General features: G+C 44.3%; 1 protein-coding gene across 1 annotated transcript; it reads right to left on the reverse strand.

Annotated features, from left to right (window-relative positions):
- Positions 1–2,634: 2,634 nt before the first annotated feature.
- On the reverse strand, positions 2,635–23,542 carry LOC135368110 (rab-like protein 6). The gene is made up of 17 exons (XM_064601196.1): positions 23,375–23,542; positions 22,829–23,011; positions 21,115–21,221; positions 20,837–20,968; positions 20,658–20,749; positions 17,403–17,543; positions 17,178–17,283; positions 16,559–16,662; positions 15,192–15,319; positions 12,286–12,521; positions 11,041–11,107; positions 9,782–9,962; positions 8,412–8,587; positions 8,299–8,333; positions 7,695–7,827; positions 5,789–5,886; positions 2,635–3,958 (listed from the first exon to the last, which is right to left on the reverse strand). The coding sequence occupies exons 2-17, from the start codon at positions 22,968–22,970 to the stop codon at positions 3,770–3,772; spliced, it is 2,067 nt and encodes a 688-aa protein (XP_064457266.1). The 5' UTR covers positions 22,971–23,011; positions 23,375–23,542; the 3' UTR covers positions 2,635–3,769.
- Between the last annotated feature and the right edge of the window lie 153 nt (positions 23,543–23,695).

The raw sequence follows: 23,695 nt of genomic DNA on the forward strand, positions 1-23,695 counted from the left end.
TGTGCATTGAAGGTGCTGCACAAATTTCGATTCCTGTTCTGAGCAGCATGGACTGAGCAATGTCGATGGAATGAAAACAAAATTATTACGAAAAAAAAAGCTATAAAATACTACTAACAGAAAAACCCACATAGCGGTGCACACAAAGCAGCACTCCTAAGTACACTCTGACAACGTTTTCTGCTAATCATTAACAAAGCTGAAATGTATCAATCCCTTTTTACAACACACAGCTGGATGAGTAAAATATGTGCAATTAAGATCGGATTCTTTATACTGGGTGCTTCACGAAGGTCCACTGGCTGGATGATTGTAAACATGTGGCACTATCGAAAAGAGTTTTTTTTTTTTTTTCAGCGAGCATCCCTGAGGCATTGGCTGAGAACTGCGAAGTGAGCAGCTCATTTGGATATGCTCATTAATTAAATAAAATGCCTAACTCTTAAATTTTGATTTGGACACTTCTGGAACCTCTGTTTTACAGACCAGAATCTCCTGCGAATAATATTTTTTAAAAAAGTGTCGTCGCTTAGTGATTTTGAGAGTAATTTATTGGTTTCGGTTTACATGTTTCTTGCAAGGACCGCAATACCAATGAGCTTTGTCACTCAGCTGTCCGGCTGACAATTATGTTATCATCTGCATGCCGCTGATGATGCTGATGAATGCACGGACGTGCCTCTTCTGTCTGTTCCTAATCTTTCCTCACTCCCGTATGTGAAGAAGCCGATGAACACGTAATTGGCAGACTGATATTTGAGAGCACATCGGTACGCTGCTCCGCGCAGGAAAATATGTATACAGAAACTAATTAATTACTCTAAAAATCACAAAGTGTCAACGTGGAGTTTTTTCTGGAACATGTTTCACAGAAGATTCCAGTGTTACCCACTGGAACCTTCTGTGAGACAGAACAGAGGTTCCGAAAATGTCCAAAGTAAAATTTAAAATTCGGGGGCTTCATTTAATTAATGAGTGTACGCAAATGAGACACTCACTGCTCAGTTCTTAACCGATGACTCTGTGATGGTGACTAAAAAAGAAAGCTTTTTGATAGCACCACCTGTTTACAAATTATTTGGCCAGAGGACTTTCGTGATACACCTGGTATGCGAATTAAATTATGCGTTTTATTTTCCCCTATGGGCAAGTATCTATGGGCACACAATTTTTTTTCCCAAACTAGAGGATGGTCAAGCACGGCGTAACAACATTGTGACCCCACCACAGCGATTCGCGCCACAGAACCGGACAATACTTCGAGACCTCACTTCCAACAATAATTCAAGGATGTTTTCACGCAACCCTTGAAATGTGAGAGCGAAAACCACCCACAACAAAGTAACCATGACAAAAAGATTTTTTATAAAAAATTCTAAGCAATGACAATGTGGCAAAAGCTGTACAGTCCCCCCAAACCCCCAAAGCAAAGCCAGCGTCGTCGTCACCTTTTTTTTTTTTTTTTTTCTTCTTCTCACATTTAGAGCTGTATGAAATCGCATCTTCGAAGTGCTTCAGCATACCACCTGCAAACAGTGATTACAAAGTAACATGCAACACCACGTGGTACATGTGTCTCACATTTTAACAAACTCAAGAAAAGTGTGCTTCATACTAATGGTTAGGCATTTATGGTTGATAGTAATCGGGATGTCCAAAGTGCCGAGATGGGGGGGGGGGGGGGGGGCGTCAAGATAAGCAAAGGATGTGTAATCACACCTCTTTGTAGTTTCCAGTATTGCAATTTATCAGTCGAGACTAGGCTATGCGAATACTTAGTTCACAGATTCACACATGCTTAGTCGCAGAGCTCTAGCGTGTGCATTATGCTGCTGACGCAGTACTTGAGTGCGTCTTTATCCCTTAACCACAGTAAGCCTATGACCACAAAAGTGTCAGCAGCACCAATGAGGACTTAGTAAGGCTTTTATGCTTTTCAGCGGTACTACTATTACTAATCCTACTGTTTATGCCCTCTGAACTTATACCTCAAACTTTACATTGCAACATAATCGACTAATGTGACGGATATAACACCTCCGGAAAAAAAAAAAAAAAAAATCATGTAACGAGTCTAAGAACGTGCTTTTCACCCCCACAATCCTCAAAATGACTACACATGCTCCTGAGCATATCCTGCACTAATCAAAGTACTGCGGCAAATTTGGGAGCATTTTTTAAGTACATATGACACACGTGACAAAATGAATTACAAACGGCGGTAGAGATATCGTTATCTGACACTGCTGCCAAGTCGTGAACACTCATGAAATACAACTTCGATACATGCTTGAAAGTGCAAGCCTGTTCAACATTTAACTGCAAGCAACAGCCCCAAACGAGGTCACTGTCAACTGGGTAACAGTTGCAGCCTCCACAGGCACATTTGCTGAAACTGATTGATTGAGGCTGATGACTGAACGACAGTGCATCACATAGTGTGCATCCAGCAGACCTACCTCGTGTCACACTATGATATCACATCGATCATGTTTGCAACACAATGATGATTTGTCCAAACAGTCGAGGAAGTACGTATTTTAGGTTGGCAACTGTACATGTATTTCTATGCAGAAAAGTATTCTCACAAACTTTTTGGGAATCAGAGGCTCGCAATCGAGGCATGCTAGTCTGCATGGTTTGGCTGATTTTTTAATATCTTGTTTCTGATTTGCTGCTGAGGTTTGCAATGGTTTACAGACTAACCTTTCTAGTTCAAAAGCTTGTTGTTAACATTGCTTTTAAGATTGGAAGTAGTGAGCTTCAAATTGAATGTTATTAGCTCTTTCCAACATTGTAACCAATGGAAGAGGATAAGCAGACACACATGGATGACATGGAGCAAGTTTTCAGTCTGCAATATGCACTACACATGCTCTCTCTCTGCCTACGAATATGCACGACGCTCAAGAAAATGTAAAAGTTTGTTTGCTCGTGCAATGTCATCTTCCCACTGCACCACAACAGAGCTCACTAAGTGGCACACATACTAACAAGTATATTGCAGGGTTCCCACCTGGTTATCACATGCGCAAAGAAACAGTCTTACAGCAAACCCAAACATAACATCAACAGCTAGAACCTTTTTTAAGTTAAAGTACGTGCTCCTGCAATCAGGAATAAGACACAACATGCACATATGTTGAACATTTCCAGTGTTTCCAGTTTTCCGCATAAAGGATTCGCTAAGTTTGTCGATCTTAAACCTCTAGAGGTTGTGGCGTGCTTTCATGTGTATCTCCCGTTTGGCCACGCTGATGTTTGTAGTGTGCAGCTTTTCAAGTGTACACATTAGGCTACAAAGGCTAAAATGTTAACTGCTACCAGTTCAGTTCAAAATTGAGGAGTTCAATACACCACAGCCACATTTACTTACATGCTGGTGGAATTCAACAACTCGGATGTTTGCGTACAACATACCTCGTCGATACAGAACACACTGCATATTAACCGTAACACTAGCAGAAAGTTTCGTCCATCCACACTTCAGTCGACCCTGGCCAATAAAGAGGTGAACCGGAAACAAAACAAAACCACGCATGATGCAGGCATAGTGTACCAACAAGAATAATCTCGCCATTAAGGAACAAGTGCTGCCCCCTGTCATCTACGTGACTATACTTCCGACGTCAGTGAGATTCTGTCCTCTCGTCCATACGTCGCACTCTAAAGCTGCTCTGCTTGGCCACAAAGATTCATCTTCGATCACAAAACCAAGCATAGTTCTCTCTCTATGTTTGAAGCGTTACTTGAAAAAGAGGTAACGTCGTCATAGCTCCTCGTAGGCCTCTGCGGCTCTTTCAACACCAACTGGCGAAGAAGATCCCAAGAAGGCCTCCAGGCGTTCCGCGTCTGAGGAGCTGTCACACTCCTGCGTCCTGCGCGTGCCCTTCTTCTTTGCTTTCCTCTCCTCGCGGCTGTTGTACTGTTTGTGGCTCCTCTCTTTTTCCCCTTTCTCCTGAGTGATGCAAACAACAAAACACCTTGTATCGCATATATATCGCACATACGCATCAAGCTCCGACATCAAAGAAGTTCCCAGTGGTAGTTGTAAGCACGTGACATCCCTCACGCTGCCTAACTGGAGGACAATGCCCCTTGGAACCATACACCTCCTTTTGCTTTCCCCCCGTCTTTTTATGAACCAGTGATTTTCGAACAGTGAACACGTGTTTAGGGGATGAACGTTGAAGGGTCCTCCTGGTGTGATGTACTATCGCTGCAGGGAGTAAGCGAGATCTAATTTCCCACTGAAAATTCTCTCGCTATGGACACGGCATGGCACTACTCGTGGCAGGTTCCCCCCATCATGAAGTCATGTCAACGTCGCTAATCCATTTGTGCATTCTCTGAAGGAAGGGATTCCAGACGGTGTGCGGAACAAAGACGCCTCTCACAGGCCGACTACGAACGACATACTTTTTGCGCAAGAGCGTGTTTTACTGGTTACACAATATGTTACAGCCAAAAACGAGAAATTTTTGGAAGGGCGGTCAAATTATTTTCTGGTCCTGGCTGGAATGCCTTTTCTTGCCATGTATTAGAGTTCGCATGATAAGTTATCTTGCCTTTACAGATGATACGAACGGCCCCATGACGCAGCGAGTCGTGCTGCTCCGCCCAGGCAGAAATTTGAGTTGGAACAAAAGCGGATCCACTTGAAAAACAAAATGGTTCCATTTTGTTTGCCAAGTGGTTCCACTTGTTTTTCAAGTAGATCCACTTCAGATTCTAGCTCAGATTTTAGCCTGAGCTTCTTTCGAAAAGGGAGGTTTGGTCCTCACCGTCCTAGCCACGAACTCCCTCACACCATGTTGCCCAATGCAAGCAGTCACTCTCCTTTTGGTGGAGGAGGTAAGGTCAAAGTGATTACAGGGCCCGGAACCTAATCTGTGTTTTGACCTTTTTACCCCCTTTCCAACAATAAACCGCAATGCTATGCTATGTGACATCGCACTGGCTTAGGAACACATGGAGGGAACATACCAGGACAACTTTTGGGAACGTTACGTGCCACCATTCCGCAAGTCGGCTTCACCTAACACCTGCTTGCTTTAGGAGAAGTTCGCTTTACGACACTGTCGCGCGACTCGCGGGTGAAAGGCATGTGCTGGGCTTTTTGAACGATCTCACGAATTTCGAATTTCGGCAGCATTGGCCAAAATCCCAGACACAAAAAATGTTACGACCGACCTCTTTCGCTGACAGTAATGGAATACGAACGATCACTGTCTATTTTCTTGCCTCAACTTTTAATTTCCTTGAACAGAATTTCGGATGATACGAATTATTTCCGCTACCGCGTGAGATTCGTATCATCGAGATTCTGCTGTATTCGACTGGATATATGACCAGAGCAAACGACCGATGCTGAGAGTATTCAATCTCTGGAGAAAAAAAAAAGAAAGCGTCACTCCCTAGGAACAAATGAACGCGCAAACTCGAGAAAAGGAATGTCGCAGCTGACAGGGCAGAGATACAGGGTGTCTGGATGGTGCCCTTCCATCCTCTGTGTGCCGCTCTCTCACTCTCTCATTTACACTCTCCATTTAGGAAGTGATGTGACGCCACCGGAGCCTCTGCGGTTGTAGAAGCAGCGCTGGTCTTTAAAATTCATTTCTCACTCAAAAAATTCGTCAGAATATTCTAAACACTTTCTAGACAAAGAAATTGGCCGGGCAGATTGTCGGGCGATGCCAAATACGGTGGTATCGGTCTCTTATATGGGTTTCCTGATGCGACCGTCTCTTTAAGGCGCAAACTCCAGGCACTATTAAGAACTGCTTGCCTTCTTTGACTTGTGCTTGTGCTTTTTGGTCTTGTGTGTCGAGGAGCTGTTACCACTCGCATCTGAACCTTCTTGTCCCGCTACTGGCAGGTAGGACCCTGTTGTCACAAGAATAACCAATACAGTATACACAAAACGAGCTGCTTGTAGTGTTGTTGTGACTATGTATCGCTTCTGCAAACATTCACAAAAGACACAAAACATATGAGATAACACAGACGACTCAGCTGTGTCCAGTTATCAGTGTTGTTTTGCATTTTCCACGTGCCTACGCTGAGACCTTCTTGTTTTTCTGCGGCCCAGACCAGCCCAGTGAGTAGAGCCAACACCACCTAGACAGAGAAAGCCCGCTTACTCGTGGACGTGACGTAACAACTAAGAGTCAGCCAATCAGGATCGGGTTTTCAACAGCGGCAGCCAATCACGAACGTGCTTCCACCGGTCGTGGCCATGAAGACGAACCACCGTCGTCTGCAAGTGGTGGCTGAACGTCCCCGCGTACTAAACGGGAAAACTTGGAAATAAAGCGCAAAATGGCCCCAATCTTTTTTCAAAACTGATTTTTTGGAAAGCGTCTCGCACTTTTTGTCTAAATATTCGGGTCTACAGGTTCCAGGTAAGCTGCAATCATTTGCAGGTTCTTGAATTCGCAGAACGGCGAATTGCAGTAGCAGACGAATTCTGAATATGTATATATATATCCACGTAGCAAAGGATAGAGAGGGGGCAATAAGCAGGGCTTCTGTATCTAGATGGCATTGGTAGAGCCTGGTCCAGTATTTCCAGCTGTGACTTACGCCTTTCTAGCACTTATCAAACAAAGGAACACAAGAACAGAAGAACACGAGGCTACAAACATGCAAGAACCAGGAACACAAGAACAGAAGAACACGAGGCTACAAACATGCAAGAACTGGTGTTTTAACACCGCAACAGCACGAGACCAAATTAAATCGAGAACACACGCAGGCAAGCCTGTTATCGTTGCACTAAAAGTTTTATTAGAAGGTAGAGGGCGCTGTCAACAGGCTCCTTCTTCCAATCTCTATACCCTCTCACCAAGCTTTGCGAATGTGACTGTGAAAGATGTGAGGGGTCAGGAACAATGAGAAGTAACATTGAGAAGGCTCTAGAAGGTTCAATCATACGCATCATGCAGTGTCCTTTGTTTGTCTTTGCAAATATATGCACGGGAACAGCACAAGCACGTGATCATATACACTAACGGTCCTGCATTCTGTGGAATTAGCTTCGTGACCCGGTCAAGCCAGGCTCTCGAAAACATATTTATCAGCCAGGCCTGCGGTGCTGGCGTATATTGCAGGCACTGGCTCAGCCCAGCTAACACCACACAGATACAGTAGGTCTGCTTGTTGCCTTCTCTCCCTCCTTTGCCACGTGGACGTATAATGTCAGAATTCGTCTGTTACTGCTGCGATTCGCCATTCTGCGAATTCGAGAACTCGCAAATGATTGCACTTGACGTATAACCTGTAGACTTGAATCTGTAGGCAAAATGTGCAACACACTTTTGAGAAAGATACGTGATCACTTTTGCGCTTTATTTTGAAGTTTTTGCCATTTAGTACGCAGAGACGTTCCATCACTAGCCACTAGACGATGGCGGTTCGTCTCCATGGCTACGACTGCTGAAAGCATGTTCGTGATTGGCTACGGCCATTGAAAACACGATCCTGATTGGCTGACTCTTAGTTGTTACGTCACGTCGAGAAGTGAGCAAGCTTTCTCTATATAGGTGGTGGTGGCCCAGCCCAGAGCTTGAAGCCAATAAGATGCCTGGGCAACTGCTTATGAATGGCCTGACCAATAAGACAGGGCTTGGAGCCACGTTAAACGCCACCTCACTGCTCCTTTAAAAGCCGATGAACTGCGGGGGGTTACCAACCAGAAAATACGTCCGTGTAACGCTTCTCGAGAAAGGAAATATCCTCAGTCTTCATCTTCCAGGGCGAGTGTTCAGACGCCGTGTTCTCCGGAGCAGCGGGAGAGGACGTACCGTCTGGATCCTCGCGGTTGATCTGAAAGGGCATGTAGTATTGTATTGAGCTACGGCGTGGAGCTAAGCAATGTGGAAGATGCACCTCAACTAAACAGTGGAAATTACCACATGAGGGGCATTAAACCATGATAGCTGAACTTACTAAATGAACTGAAAGTTCTAAAGGGAACATCGTATCCGTCCTGGTTGATATCGAAACCGTCTACTGGTGTATCACGTATATTATGCTGAATAAACTGAAGATTTACACCTGATTTGGTTCGATCAACCCCGATTGCACCCGAATTATTGAAGCAAAAATATGTTATAACCTTTTCCCCCCCTCCAATGTTGCTGAAAAGTATAACACAAACGAGTCAGGAACCAATTAAAAAAGACACACCTCACTACACATACGTTCGCGAACATGGTTCTGGTTTCCACCCCACCACAGTGATTAATGAAACTGTCATTAGGAGGTTCTAGGAATGGGAGGCACGACTATATTTACCTGTCCTCTCAACAAATAGGAGTCCTGAGATGGCTCTGAAAGACAGCAACTGCATAAGACACCCTAACAGTAGCAAATACTAAAAGTGCTCCACATCCGACTCAAAGTCTCACCTCGAGGCGACACATTTTGCGCGAGCCCAAGCCGGGGCTGAACGTCTTCATCACTCGATTCCTGTAGTCTAGGACGCGCATCACCTCCGCTACGCTCCCCGAGGTTGTCATCCTCGACGTCTGAGTAATCTTGGAAACCTGTCACCAGCGGGTTGCCGCCACCAGTGTCGTCGTCACTGCACGGAACGGGCAGGGAAGAAGGTTCGCCCATTAATGCTGGACGTATTCTCACGGAGGCGTGAACTCGAACGTGTCATGTGGCCCCACCTGCCTCCCTGTCTACTTGTAGGGAGGAATGCATAGTGGCAAAAACAAAACCTCATGTGCTAAGTGGGGCTTGAACAGGGGGGCCTTCGAGTTTTCGTATCAAAGGCTTTAAAGTAGCGCAGAAGTCATTTTAACACCCTGTTTTCTTCCTATAAAACTGTTAAGTAGGCCTGTAATATGCACCATGCGAAGTAATTCACACCACAGTCATAATTATCGCACAAATTGAATTTAAAGTACGCCGCAAAAAGCTACTAAAATTTCCCATAGACTTTCTTGAGATGTGAGTCCGCCCCAAGTCAAGGGCTTCTTGTCACGGCATTAGATCCAACTTGCCACGCCTTTGTCACTGTTGATCACGTGAGGTTTTCAAAGCGAAGTTCAGACATCTCAAAATATCGTCAGCAAAAATTGTTTAACAGCAAACGGAAAAAGAAGACAGGAGTCTTGATGACGTCCAATTGCATTTCCACTTGTATGGCAGTGATTTACTTTTAGTGCCTTACGTTTGTGGGTTTTATGTTTTCTGAGGATCAGGAAGTAAAAATCGGGTTTTAATTCAGGAGCCATAAAACAGGGTCAAACCAGGTGATGTCGGGTGGAAAGGCAGATTTTTTTGGTTGAACATGGAAAAACAGCACTTCTTGCATTATTGAATGTACAATGGATGCATAGACATGCTGAATATGCAGTGCTCTATGTTATCCTGCACTGGTGAAAGAATTGACACCTTACCAAGTTAGTTTTCAGGGTTTTACTGGTTTTACCCTAAGCAGCGGTGATGCAAGTCGGGGCAGGGGGTAAAAACGGGTTTTACGGGTTTCACCCTAAAACACAACGCCCTACCTATTCCTGTGCAATGCGTAACTATAGCGGGCTGTGATGACACTGAATACCTTGCTGAATTTGCTCAGTAATTAATTTCTCCGCGAAAGACACACCTCGAATTCAAGGACAAAAGCTTGTGGCACTTCCTGCTTTGTGGACGGTGAAACGTAAATTATCTCGCTGCACCACGAAGCTCGTTTTATTGTGTTCCACAGTAATAAGGGTTGACTGTACTATGTGTACGTAAAATCATCCGTCTCGCAGTCAAACCTCACCTGGCGCTTTCATCTTGGGCCTCGTAGGTGAGACTCCTCTCCGCTGCTTTTCCGCTTCCCTCCTCCAGGAAAGAGTTAAAAGTGGCGTCTCCCGCATCGTCGGGCACAAACTCGTCCACGTTGCGGACTGTTCCTGGCAACAGCGGCTTGGCAGCGGGGACGTGCACGTCTGCCTGAACCACTGGAGAAGCGATCTACTGTTACCAAAGCACGAAGCTGCACATTAAGTAAGGGACTACGAATATGTTCCCTAAACCAGCACAGAACATTGTGTATCCATGGTTGCATCATATTTAGAGCCTGAAGTTTTCGGGAAATATTTTTTTCTAAATTCGGGGGGTAAAAATCGGGTAAATAAACGTGTGCTCTAAATTCGTGCGAATTCAGGTGGAAAAAGGTCCAGTACGCTAAATTCGGGGAGAAATCGGGCTCAGTTACTCAAACTAACTGTACTGGCTTGGTACAAACAGTGATGTAACTGCATTTGCTTGTCAAACAAGTATGTCAGTGCATTCCTACAGACAGCCCAGGGAGGGGAATTCTCCGGGTAAAAATCGGGTTTCACCCCAAAGAGTCAACCTTCAATTCGGGGTGCAAATTCAGGGAAGAATCGGGTAAAACCCTAAAACTTCAGGCTCTAATCATATTCTCTACGCAAAATGCCTCGCAAAAATGGCGCTGCCCCAGCCAGTGGCACGTGGGAGCGATTAATGACCTGCGTCGAAAGCAAAATTTGTTGACTACCCTCGCGTTTGCTGATCAACAGCGAGGGAGACTCCGCCTCCTGGATGACGGCCAATGGGAGGACGTGGAAGGCGGGCACTTCCCAAGCCTCTGGAGGTGAAGCCTCCCTCACTCTTGGTCAGCCAATGCAAGGATAGTCATGCATTGCTTGTGCACGTGCTAAAATTGTGCATGTGAATCCAGCTGAAGATGCTAGTGACCTGTTGGCAAGGTACACGTTTCCTAGACCCATCATTTTCTGCAAGCGACGTTAAATATGGTGTGCCGCGTGCTGAGGTCTCGATAGACGTCAAAGAGCCCTCGGCTGGGCAAAATTAAACCACAGATTGATCATTGTGGCGTCACTTATGATCATAGCTGTCTCACAACGTAAAACCTCGAGTCACCATTATTAAATCGGAACTCAGGAGGGGAAATATTATCATAGTCCCCTCAAAACAACACGCATTTTCAGGAAATAGCTAAATGATGATATTCTTATCGTACTGTGGTGAAACATAAGAACACAGACATACCAACAGGGTCATCTTTCCGACTTTTCGTGAACAGCTTTGCGACCATGCTTTGCTTCGTCGGTGAGGCCTGGAAAGCATGCGAGAGTGTAACTACTGTATTTACTCGGGTAATTCGCACACTTTTTCTCACAAGTCAGAAAAGTTGCGGGGTGCAAAGTGAACTCCACACTCCTTTGAAGGTACCACAAAGCAGGCGTATGTTGGCGGCAGCACTTAACAGTCTGCTGCTTGCAAACTCAGCAGCACAACAAGTTGCGCACGTGACAAAGTAGGTATTCTTTGCATTTTTAATTTGCGAGCGAAACGGCAGGATAAAGCATCGGGGCGACAACTCGAATGGTCCCCTACAATGAGGAAATAGTCCATAATTTGTCGGGCAACACTGGTCAGTGTCCCCCTATAATTTGCAGCTCCTGATGGCTACGTAGGCAAAATGTAGCCAGCACCCACCCCCTTGTTTTTTTTTTGCAGTTTTATGCAGTTCACTATTTTTTCCACAATCCACATTTTTGCAACGTGGTTTTGCCACCGTACTCTGATCTGATGTTGGTGGCTACATTGACGCAGTAGAGTAGAAACCTGTTAATGTAATTCTGCTTTTAGTAAAAACTCTGGTTACTGTAAATGCGTGCACCAGTCCAGATCAAATTATTGCACCTTCCATGGCTTAATGTATGATATAGTAAACCACCTAAGATGCTGATTATAGTAAAAATTATTTGGTGCAGTCACTGCCGTAACAGGCGTGGGACCGGGAGAAACAGACCAAAACAAGGTGTGGATGGGAAAGGATTTGTTTTGTGGTGGTGCTGAGTGTGCCATAGTTGCCATTGCCGCTTTCAATGCCAAAAGTGGGAACAAAAAAGCTGTGAAGATCTAAAAAAATTGTCAAAACAGCGTTGCGCGAGTGCTTTCGGCAAGCGCGCGCTGTCAATGTGCCAGTTATTATTAGTGGGCTTGTTATGAGATCTTTAAGGTGCTCCTGATGTCAAGACTCCCGATATCGTAAATCTACGGCTTGGTCCCGACCAGTTTACGATATAAAGGGGTTCTACTGTCTTGCTCGCAGTTTTCAATTTTAATTCTCTAAAAAAAGTACGAGCCCAACTGGGACAAAAATCGTGTCATAAAAACTGTGACATATGAGTACTGGGGGCCTATCTGGGGAGTGCTATCGAACGGATAAAGCCTCCGAGCTAGCGTGTCTACCGCCTCGTGACATGTTTAAAGTAAACTCGAGCATACTTGAGCCTCAGGCTTCGTTGGAGACTTGGCTCTTGACGGATCTGTTTCATTGACGGGAGCCTTGGGAGCGGTGGCGCTTGCGTGTCCTGTCGACCCTGCAGGCGCTGGAAATTTTTGTACCTCTACCTGGGGCTTTGAGGAACCCAGAGAAGCTGGAATGGAAACACTACGTGGTGGAAAGGCACTTGGGGCGTTCTGGGTGGATGGAGAACCAATTCCCGCTGCTTTCGATGACACTGTGCAGAACGGGATAAACAAAACATGCATGCAGTTGACTGGTTCATAATGGAAGAAATCCTGGATGAATGAGAACGAACACAGACGCAGCTCAAACTCACAATTAAATTGATTAAGTGAACCCTCGTTAATATGACCCCGTTAACCTGACGCTTTATGACCGTTTTTCTCGGCAACCGTTCCGCCGGCATGTAAATCCCCCTCGTTAATATGACAATCCGTTTATCGGACAATGACCAAGATTTTTGTCACAAGTAGGGTCAAACATTATCTTCCCGCTATTATGACCGCGTCACATGACCCTCAGAGTAGCCCCCGGGAGAGGCTATCTCGTACCCCGCTCAGAGGGTGACAGGTGTTAGAGTAGGGCGTCAAGGTTTGGGATGTCCCCCGAAATCGCTGACCTCGGGGTTATACTCGTACCGCTTTTCGAACAACCGAAGTGCTTAAAAAGGTGGGGACCGGGACACATTGTGCTGCTGTTTTGACATAAGTATGGCCGAAACGAAGCGGAAGGGGGATCTGGCAGTTGGAATGAAGAGCGGAACGAATGCCTCGTTATTTTTTAGCAGATAAAGTTCGATAACGTGTCCGCAATTGATGGTGCTATTGTCCATTTAGAATTAATGACTAAAAATTGTTTGACGTAGTCACTATTAACAGATTTTTCAGAAGATAAATCATAATTACGTCGACTTTTCTCGTGCGTAGCGCTGTGTCCCGGCCGACGGAGGGTGTGTTTCTCATTAATGTGACGATTCTCTTTGTGACCAAAATCCGCGGGAACGGCACCGGTCATATTAACGAGGGTTCACTGTAAACACATGGCACACAAAACATACAGGGTGTCCAAACCACGACCTACTAGATTGCATAACGACCATGTCATAGGCACCCCTTCCTAGCGCCACATTTTTGGAAGGTAGCGGTGGCGCTACTCATCGTCCCAGTTATTGCTTCCTCAACATCTGCAATACTGTGTACTTCAACTTATCATAGTATATTTGCACAAGTGGTGGATGTGCCACAGAAGATATTTCATTCTAAAGTTGATTATCATCATCATTCTACGCGTTTTTCATAGGAGCTGTTGCTGTCGTCTGCTACGGTAGTCGCACGTCCGCTTCTGCGCTTTCAAAATTCAAATTTCCGTTGTCCAATCATGTCGAATTAGATCTTGCGGGCCAATCAGTAGCTCCCCTAGCGGATCGTGTGGATGGGTTTCTCATAGGGTTTGCCAATTAGGATCTCTCGTTATAATTTAGTAGATCGTGGTCCAAACTAATAGGCAGTAAGATTTTAAAGATGCCCGGGCACTTTACTAGAACGAAACCACCCGAACGTTGTTAGCAGCATTTTTTTATTGTGTCTAATTAATGGGCTAACTCCAAAACTATTGGTTTAAAGCACATACATTGAAACACTTGTGTGCCTGCAACCCCGCACTACAAAGCTGTCGCATGAGTGCGAGAGCCCGGGCTTGGCGGTAATGATTCACGATTAAAAGCTGCAAAAACCTTTACAGTGCAGGCCAAAAAATGGACAGAATAAAGGGGATGAACACAGTGCTTAAAGCCTGGTGATTTTCTATTGTACCAGATTGTAAGTAGATTAGGTATTGTTGCCTTCTAACTTGTATTGTTGAAAATCGAAGCTCACCAGGCTTTAAATACGTATTCTGTGTTGTTGTGTCAATAAGCCCATTTGTTGAAAGTTCAGTTATGTTTGTCTCCTTTGTTTCGTCTGTTTTTAGGACCACACTGTACAGGATTTTTACCACTTTTAATCATGAAAGTGATCACACCAAAGATTGCGTGCAGCAAGAGCGTCTCCGTTTCACTCAACGCCCGGTTTTCTAGTGATGTTTTATCGTAACAGAACGAAGACAGTTTAGAGCGTCTAAATTTTAATGAGACGAGACTTTTGTGCAGGCTGCAGTTCTTCAGGTCTAACATCAAGTTACAAAACTACAGAATACATAAGACATGTTGTAAGGTAGAGAGCGAGGGTTGGTACAAACATAACAATAAAAATACAAACATGTATAATAAAATAAAACTAAACACCATTTTTTTTCTTTATTTTGTTCATTGCGCATCTTCGGAGACGCGGCTTTCCTTCACCCACAATGTGAGAGGGTGAAAGAGCACACTATCGCCTCTCGCGTCCTGGGAAAAGATGAAAGGAAACGCAATCCAAGATAAAGGCAGTTCCAACAGAATCACCCAATACATTTGTGTTTGTTTTGTTTGCGCAAGTTAAAGCTCATCTTTGACGCATGAGGCGGCACTGTGCTCCTTCACCCTCTCACGTTGTGGGTAAAGGAAAGCCGAGTCTCCGAAGATGCGCAATGAACAAAATAAAGAAAAAAATTGTATTCCTTTACTACTTGTTTGCAGACGATCTAACAAATAGATTTTTGTTCTGAAAACCAGGAAAAAGGGGACCAGATGTTCTCTTTGGGACAACTTCGTAGCTTTTATAAAGTTAATTATTGAAAGTTAATTAAGAGATTGCCTTAGGAGTTTGCGAATTCCCTCCTAAGGAGTGCCCTTCAGCATACACTATATTGCAATTGATTTCATCTCGGAAAAAGTGATGTATATATTTTTAAAAAATATGTTCGCATTTAGCTGGGACACCCTGTAATGCATTGCATGTCGACTCACATTTTCCGACAGTGGCGCTAGATGGAATGCCATTTGCCGTAGAAGCTGCAGTTTCGGCTGCCACTCGGGAGGCAGACGACAGCTGGTCGGCTAGCTGTCTTCTCCTGTTGTTGAGTGCATCAACGAACCTAGCGAAAGACAAAATTTTCACCATCTCATTTGTACTTATCCACTGTCCCAGATGTGCACCATTTGTTCGAGGCTACAACTTTCTCAATTAGACGGATCAATTTTAATAAACGTCACATCGTAATTTTCCTTTACTTCGCTCGCTTCCTAATACTTAGTAGTACTACATCTCTTATCAGCATGTGCCCAATGGCCATTTCCCATGCATAACTCTATTGTTATTATTGTATATATAAATAATAAAATAACAATAAAATTTAAATTATATTCTATATACAACGTCAAAATGTTTGTATTCATGAACGGCCTATGTAGATACCCTTGCGTTTTTGTGGGTTTTTGTTCGCCTGTTTTTTCGGGGGGTTTTTTTTCTTCTTTCAAAATCTGGGTTAAGAGCCAGGTTTTACGCTACAAGCTGTAAAACATGGTCATAGTGTGCAAGTGAAGATTTTCTGTGGAAAAAAAAAGTACTAGAATGTTTAAAGAAGAACACACTAGATGGCAAGAGACAGATCTGTGCATGAAATATTTTTAGCGTTGACCCACGACTGTATAAGTGACTGAGGTTGCGTTTTGATGAGCCAGGTTGGCTGATTTTTCAGCATTTTACCCAAGGAGATGATGATGCACATTTGCCGTAAAAACAGGCTTTGCTGGGGTTAACACGAAACCACAATAATGCTCTTAATATATGCCAGGTGAGGCTTGAATAAGGTGAATGCAAAACTATGGAGCTTGGTATACTCTTTAACCTGGGAACAGAACCGGCAGAAATGCAAGCAGAGCCACGTACACAGGGACTGGTGAACTCTGAACACCTCACCCCCACACACCCCCAGCTCGGTGCTGCCTTTTCGTCATTTTCTCTTTCCAGTTCCTTCTACTTTTTCCTTTTTGTACCTGAAAATCTGCTCTTTCACATGATATCACCCAGTTTTACCCTGTTTTACAGTTCCTGGTATAAAGCTGAATGGTCATCTCACAAGTTGAAAAAAAAAAAAAAAAAAAAAAGCATAAAACTTGAAATCGTTAAGAATAGTTCAAGATCGTCTCAAGATCAAGATCAGGATCGTTCAAGATCTTTCAATCGTCTTCAAGATCATAACGATGGCAAGGATGGCATGGATTTCTTAGGCAACTTGAGGCCTTGTATGTGATCGTCCCTCCTATGTTCCAGCCTCAGAACATCAGTTCTCTCACGGTCTTCGAGATCGTTATGAATTGCCTGTCCAACTTACAGTTCATAATTTTGGTCCTCGGATTCTTGCAGAATATCCAGCTCTTCATTGGTTGCTTCAGCTTCTTGTGTATTGCGCTCCAGCTGCTGCAGAAGCGTTTCCCTCTGCACGTGTACAGCCACACTTATCAAAGTAGTCTTCCAACGGGAATTATATTGCACTCATAGACGTTTGCTATTTTCGAAGGTAACTGTAGCTTAACCCTGCAGGCAGCTTTAATTCTCACTTCAGGCATTACTGTCAAGGTCAAAACCATTCAGAGTAGGTTTTTGCTAGAGACCTGAGAGAAGAAAGATTTGACTGAAAATAATTCAGACCATTCAATAATTTGGACTGCTTCTATGTATTCTAGATCCATGGTTTTCTAGTTCTAATCCTACGGTTTTTATATAACCCTTGCCCACTTTCTCCCTCTCTCTTCTCTTCCCCCTGGTTTTTTCATGAGTTGACCATGTGTAAAGTCTCGCTTTGTTATCTGAAGAAGTGCAGACTATCACACGAAAGGCTTGTAATTAAATTATTCATGCTTCTACACAGTCAATCGTTATTCTAGAAGCCCATAAAATCCGTCCGCAACTGGATGTGAGCACATCGAGGGTGACATTATATTGCAACGTACCTGAAGTTGAAGAAAAGGCAAGTTGAACCACTTGTGGAGAAACTTTAAGCCAAATCCGTTGCGGAGTGAAGATTCTGCGTACCTAAGCTGCGCGCTACCACATGGCCTGAAAATAATGCGTGGGTTTTGTCTAGTCCCAGTTTTAAAGTCACGCGCACATATAACTTTCCAACGTTACAAGCTGAAAGCAGCGTTGAGAGACAGAGCTTGTGACAACCTACTCACCGCTGGATACTGTCAATGTAGAAGCGCACCTGATCTTCCGAGACATTGCAGTGGTGCTTCATGTCAAGATGGTTGGCCAATACCAGCACGGGAATATGGGACGGAACCTTTGGAAGCTCACGCTGGACGTAGTCAAATGTCCTAGAAGCAAGATGAACGGCAGACTTAAACCTTTGTTAGCTCCCTCTACTAACTGAACATACAATAGAGATAGAAACATACAATAGATAGCATAGAAAATCAATAGAGTCTTAAGTTTTAGGGTTTTACCCGATTCTTCCCCGAATTTGCACCCCGAATTGAAGGTTGCCTTTTTAGGGTGAAACCCGATTTTTACCGGACAAATTGTCCCCTCTCGGATGTCTGTAGGAATGCACAAACTTACTTGTTTGGCAGAAAAATGCAGTTACATCACCGTTTGTACCAAACCGCTACAGTTAGTTTGAATAACTGAGCCCGATTTCTCCCCGATTTTAGCGTAATGGAAGTTTTTTCACCCGAATTCGCATGAATATAGTGCGCATGTTTATTTACCCGATTTTTACCCCCCGAATTTAGGAAAAAATATTTCCCAAAAACTTCAGGCTCTAAAAATCAATCAAACTGGTAAAGAAGTATGAAGAGAAGTGGCTCTCATCCGGAGGCACTTCCCGTCATTCTACTAACTGAAGCGTGTCTGGATAAGTTAAAACATTTTGTGCAAGATCGGAATCTTTAAATGCTATTTCTCATTCTTGTACCTAGACATAGTCATTCTCGATTAGGTGCAGGATAGAGCGGAGGCTCTCAAACTTTGTGAGCTCGTGGAACCCCTATACATTTGTTGGCACAGTGAGGAACACCAAACCGTGCCACGCCCATCGTGACCACAGGCAGGGGCGGCGTAACGTCCCGAATTTGGGGAGACCCCCATATCCCAAACGGTGCCCCCTTCCATACCACGCCGCCACCACCAATCCACGCTCGGTTTCCAAAGATTCGAGGCTGCCTGAATGACAAAAGGTGGACTGCGCTGTGGGGTGCAGATTTCGATTCTACAGCTCGTGGCACACATGAGACCGAGAGTTGCGTAAAACATCCTGGAACCTGTGAACACTTTCAGGGCATGTCGTCCCGAGTTCCACCGCATAAATCGACAGAGACACAACTATGCTGGCAATTTGATTCATTCAGGAAAAGGGGTTTGCGGCATTTTATTCGCACGTGACACCTGAGATAACACTTTGGCACCTCACCGCCATGGGAATTTTGCGCCAGTTTTGCAATTTTAGGGGGTCTACAGCAACTCCGACACGTTACTCTCTTGGTGGCGCTACATGCATTTTCAATGGTCAGTGGTTCCAATAATTATTGAAGACTGCCTCTGTAACACGGGTGTGTTCGGACAGTCTGGGATGCCCCACAGCATACCGCAAAGCTGCCATAATTGTGTGTCATCCAAATTCTCCACAAGCATACGTGTGTGTCACAGAAGGCGCACTTTGGGTAGACTCCTCCAATATAGGCTTCGCGGTTACGTCGAGTTTGGAGGAGGACATGCTCGTCGAAAAATTTAGCAGACGACAGGTTGCAGTGGCTGTTTTGCTGACAGTATACTGTGCAGGCAGAACAGCGTGGAACAACTGCACATGTAAGTTTAGTGTCTCTCATTACATACACATTAGCACTTAAAACAATTAACAATTAAACGAACAAAACAATTCAAAAATGTATAAACACTTAAACTAACAAACGATCTAACAATAAAAACAAACAAAATAACGAAACGATTAAACGATGAAATTAATGAAACAATTAGTGAATTACTTAGCCAATGATATATTAACTATAAAAACGCCATAAATTCATCGGTATCCGTGACAAACTAAGAATAATTCTTGTGGTCTGCTATTACAGGTGATTCCACTCATGCGCCTTATATTTAGGGCCTGACGTTTTAGGGTTAAACCCGTATCCGCCCGATATTTACCCCCCGAACGAAATCTGTAAAATTCGGGTTTAACCCGAATCTACCCGAAAACATCCGGGTCGTGTGGCACACTCGTAAGCGTGCATTGAAATAAAGTTTGATAACATTGCTAAACATTAGTTCCATGATAAGACAAATTTTTATTTTAAAAAAAAAATCACCCGAATACACCCGAATTTCTGACGACAGAATATGCCGTAACGGGATTTAACCCGAATACACCTGAATTTTCAAATGAAAAATATCACCCGATATTTACCCCCCGAATTTGGCCAAAAATAAAACCCGAAAAAGTCAGGCCCTACTTATATTTAGGGCTTGACTTTTTCGGGTTTTATTTTTGGCCAGATTCGGGGGGTAAATATCGGGTGATATTTTTAATTTGAAAATTCGGGTGTATTCGGGTTAAATCCCGTTACGGCATATTCTGTCGTCAGGAATTCGGGTGATTTTTTTTGTTTAATAAAAATTTGTCTTAACATGGAACTAATGTTCAGCAATGTTATCAAACTTTATTTGAATGCACGCTTATGAGTGTGCCACGCGACCCAGATGTTTTCGGGTAGATTCGGGTTAAACCCGAATTTTACAGATTTCGTTCGGAGGGTAAATATCCGGCGGATACGGGTTGAACCCTAAAAAGTCAGGCCCTACTTATATTGTCCACCCTCTGGAGTCCCTTTATTAATTATACAGCAGTGGCGCTAAGAGTGCTCGTTCGAATACTTTGGCTCGAAGGCGCATGTATGGCACACATGCTGACACTATGACAGCATGTGTGACGCATCACTATTCCAACACACCCAGGGGCATCACTTCCTCTGACCTTCCTTCGGTTTCCTCTTTTTGTGGCTTTTCCACCTTTCCCCGCCTACTCAGTGCTTATAGTAGTACATCACAGTGCGTACAGTGCGCTCTTGCGGAATTCAAAATTATACACGGTTGCAGGTTTCAGCTGTTCATGTTGTCTCCCCCTGTTTTTTTTTCTTTTTTTCATGCACAGGCTTTTTGACGATAGAATACTGTCACCGTGAAACGTGTTTTTGGCAGAAGGTGGTCATGCAATGATTCAAGCAGCGCCATGTGCCGGAGATGTGTGTGTGTGCATGACAGGCGTGATAGAATCGGCATCGAGCGCTTTTTCGGTTTTGGGTATGTGTGTACTCCTGTGCATTACATTTGAGAGCACGCTAGAACAATGCTGATACAGTATTACGTCACAATGATGGCACTCTGCCCATCTATTGACGTGCGGTAATGGAACGGCATACTTTTTAGCTGCTTACCATTGCTTAGTGATGTCCAGCATCATGATGACCCCGTTCGTACCTTTGTACACATCAATGAACTCAGCATCTAATGCAGGTTCCTCAGGACCCTAAGTGAAACCAAGAGAATGGTTTGTACTGAGGGCTTCAGAAATACAAGTTGCTGCATGCAAAAAACAAAGTCAATGTCAACGTACTACACTGGCTGCAACGTTGTCCAACTTAAGTCCTTCTATCGGACGTCGCTTCTTTCCTTTATCGACAACATCCCACACTTCGACCTTGACAATGTCATCAGTGGCCTTGTAGTTCCACTGTATGCTTGCTACCTGCATGAATCGAGACAAAGCAAATCCTATTTATCAATATTACCAATAATGGTGCAATATTGGTCCAATCTTGGTCCAATATCGGGCCCACACTGCCAATATTAGGCCAAGACGCTGTGCTGCTTGGGAGGATTTCCTCGACGTACCTGAATCTCCTCGCTCGGCATGTACTCCTCTTTGAAGCGCTGCCCTTGCAGACGAAGAAGCAGACATGTCTTGCCAACGTTGCGGTCTCCCTTGATCACAATTTTCACTGCAGTAACGCAAGACGTAAGTGTTTGTCACATTAATGTCACTTGGAATGTTGCCACTATAGTCGTGTTCAACTTAAGAAGGAAAAGAAGTTTAGTCTGTCAAATAGATGCACTGTTGGCAATAACGAGAACCAATAGCGCGCCAGGAGAAATACTGCAGCGCCACCACGCGCTGTGAGTAGGGGAGTGCACTTCCTGCCGTCGTGTAGTGTCAGGTGGCGAGTCTTAACAGCCAGTATTGGATATAGTGAGTATGATGGACTACATTATCTGACACAAGGAGGGAGTGTGACCTCCCTGCGGCCAACTATCGTATCTGCGTCACAGTGATACTTCGAGAGCTGGCAGACTAGATTTCTTTCTACAAGCGATAAAACCCCAGTGCAGGGGACACGGACAGACAAAACACAGACGAAGCACTGCACGAGTATAATAAAAAGACGCAACTGTTCAAATATATTTTTCAAGGGCTGTGGAAAATTCCAGAGTATACGAGGGTTTCAAGGGTCAGTGGGAACCGTGAGGAAGAAGTGGGGGAACGGGGCGTTGCGTCCTGCGCTGACTTCATGGTGATCTGTGCCAACATTCGCCTGGAAAGGCTGTCTGGAAAACCCGGGGAAAACCCTCAGACGGCTGTCTGCTGTCAAAGGCTGCAATGTACCACCAAACAGCCCGGTTTTTAGTGCTTTCCAGATTTCTTTTCCATCTAAAGTTGAACATGACAGCCGCGAATATAATGTACATACTTTACGACTACTGATGCCGGCTGCTGCTTAGTTTCACAACAACAAGTCATGCCACAATACTTTTCGAGCGTATCAGGAACAGTCTGGAGCCATTAACTGTTTCTGAGGTTAGAATTGTGTTCCACCGCGAGCCACGTGCGGATACCACAAGCGAAACTTCATCCTGGAGGGTGTCATAATATTTTACACGAACGACAAGAACAAACAATGTGTTCACATCCAGTTTCAGTCATACAGTGACGTAACCGTTTGCTACCACACCTTGGCGGACATCAGCAGGACGTGTAACTGAGATAACGGTGAATCAGGGCTGCTATGAGTACCCAGCAAGTACCTTTTTTTGTGAACTGGTGGCAACGACAGAAGAAAAAAAAAAATGTTGCAGAAACCACTTCGGTGGCTTTCTACAATATGCGAAGCATCGTGTATGAAGACTCACGACATCACGCACAAGAAGAGGCAAGATTTTGCTCCGAATGTCGGACTGCCACATCGCAATCCACGATGCAGCTCACTATGAACGCAAGGACGCAATTGTGCCGGCACGACCGATGCGACACTCTTGAACGTCTTTGCATTGCTGCCGTCCTGATTACCGTCAGAAGGGGCGCGTCAATCTAACGAGCGAGACTCACTCTACACTGCAGTGTACGCTGAGATGCTGCAGTGTTAGCAGAATGCACGAAATATGCCCACAGGAAAAAAAAAAAAAAAGGTATCAATATTGGGGTGCCCAAATTGGGGATGAGCTAATTATACCAGTGATTCAATTACGTGGACAACAACAATGGTCCTTTTCCTTCGTAACTGCAACAACCTGGAGAAGAAAAAAAAAGGGATAGTGCAACATATATACTCACTGTTATACTGGACTCCACGGGAAAATTTTTTCTGCAGGCTCTGTTCCATGGCCTGCATTCCCGATGGAGGCTGACATTTGCCAGTCGCCGTTCCCACGCCTCCTTCATTGTTTCCCACGAGCTTCTTTAAAGCTGTCAGCATGGTAGTACACACTTATAGGCAAGCACTAGCACCTACAAGACCTGCAAAAACAACAAATGAAAAAAAAAAAAAGACTTTTCAATTGAACATATGGCCGCTCCCCTCACAGGATATTTCATATGGATACACGAAGTAGACGAAGGAAAACGCTTGTCACTGCGTATTAAGTAGTCAGATGTCCGCCTAAAAATCCGATAAGTTATCAATTGGGTCAGAAACGTCATAACGTCTTAGTGGCTTACACATAGCTACTTATTCGTGCTTGCAGCTGAACATGACTGCAGACATAATCAACATTTAGAATAAAATTTGTCGCAGCAAGTCTACGATGTTCTATTGTCTTGAACGAGACATTAAGCGAGTTGTTTCGTGACGGTATCCGATCAGTCAAGATGGGATCTTACGTTTCAACTACTGAAGGACACCGGCCCATTGCTCTGCTTGCAGTTCAGTGACATCAGCTTGGAAATGTTCTGAGCTTCTCACATTTAAGGTACCGTTTACGAAGCTAGCACACATTACACTACCCACGTCTACATGAAATCTGCGAATGTCCCGGACCGACAGCCATCTTTGGCACAGCTGATTCAATCGTGCATACAACGCGACACATAATTATGTCTACAATGGACCTTATTTTCATCTGGATACAGCAAGTTGTGATCGATATTTAATACGATTGCTCAATTAACGTTTTTGTAATAATAAATTAATAGATGCAGCAA

This window comes from Ornithodoros turicata, chromosome 9 (assembly GCF_037126465.1).
Source record: "Ornithodoros turicata isolate Travis chromosome 9, ASM3712646v1, whole genome shotgun sequence".
Lineage (NCBI taxonomy): Eukaryota > Metazoa > Arthropoda > Arachnida > Ixodida > Argasidae > Ornithodoros > Ornithodoros turicata.

Coding starts and splice junctions, on each gene's coding strand:
- LOC135368110 (XM_064601196.1), bottom strand. CDS start 22,970: ATGCTGACAGCTTTAAAGAAGCTCGTGGGAAACAATGAAGGAGGCGTG. Junction 21,222..22,828: donor CCGTGGAGTCCAGTATAACA/GTGAGTATATAT, acceptor GCGTTACTGCAG/TGAAAATTGTGATCAAGGGA. Junction 17,284..17,402: donor TACATTGACAGTATCCAGCG/GTGAGTAGGTTG, acceptor CATTATTTTCAG/GCCATGTGGTAGCGCGCAGC.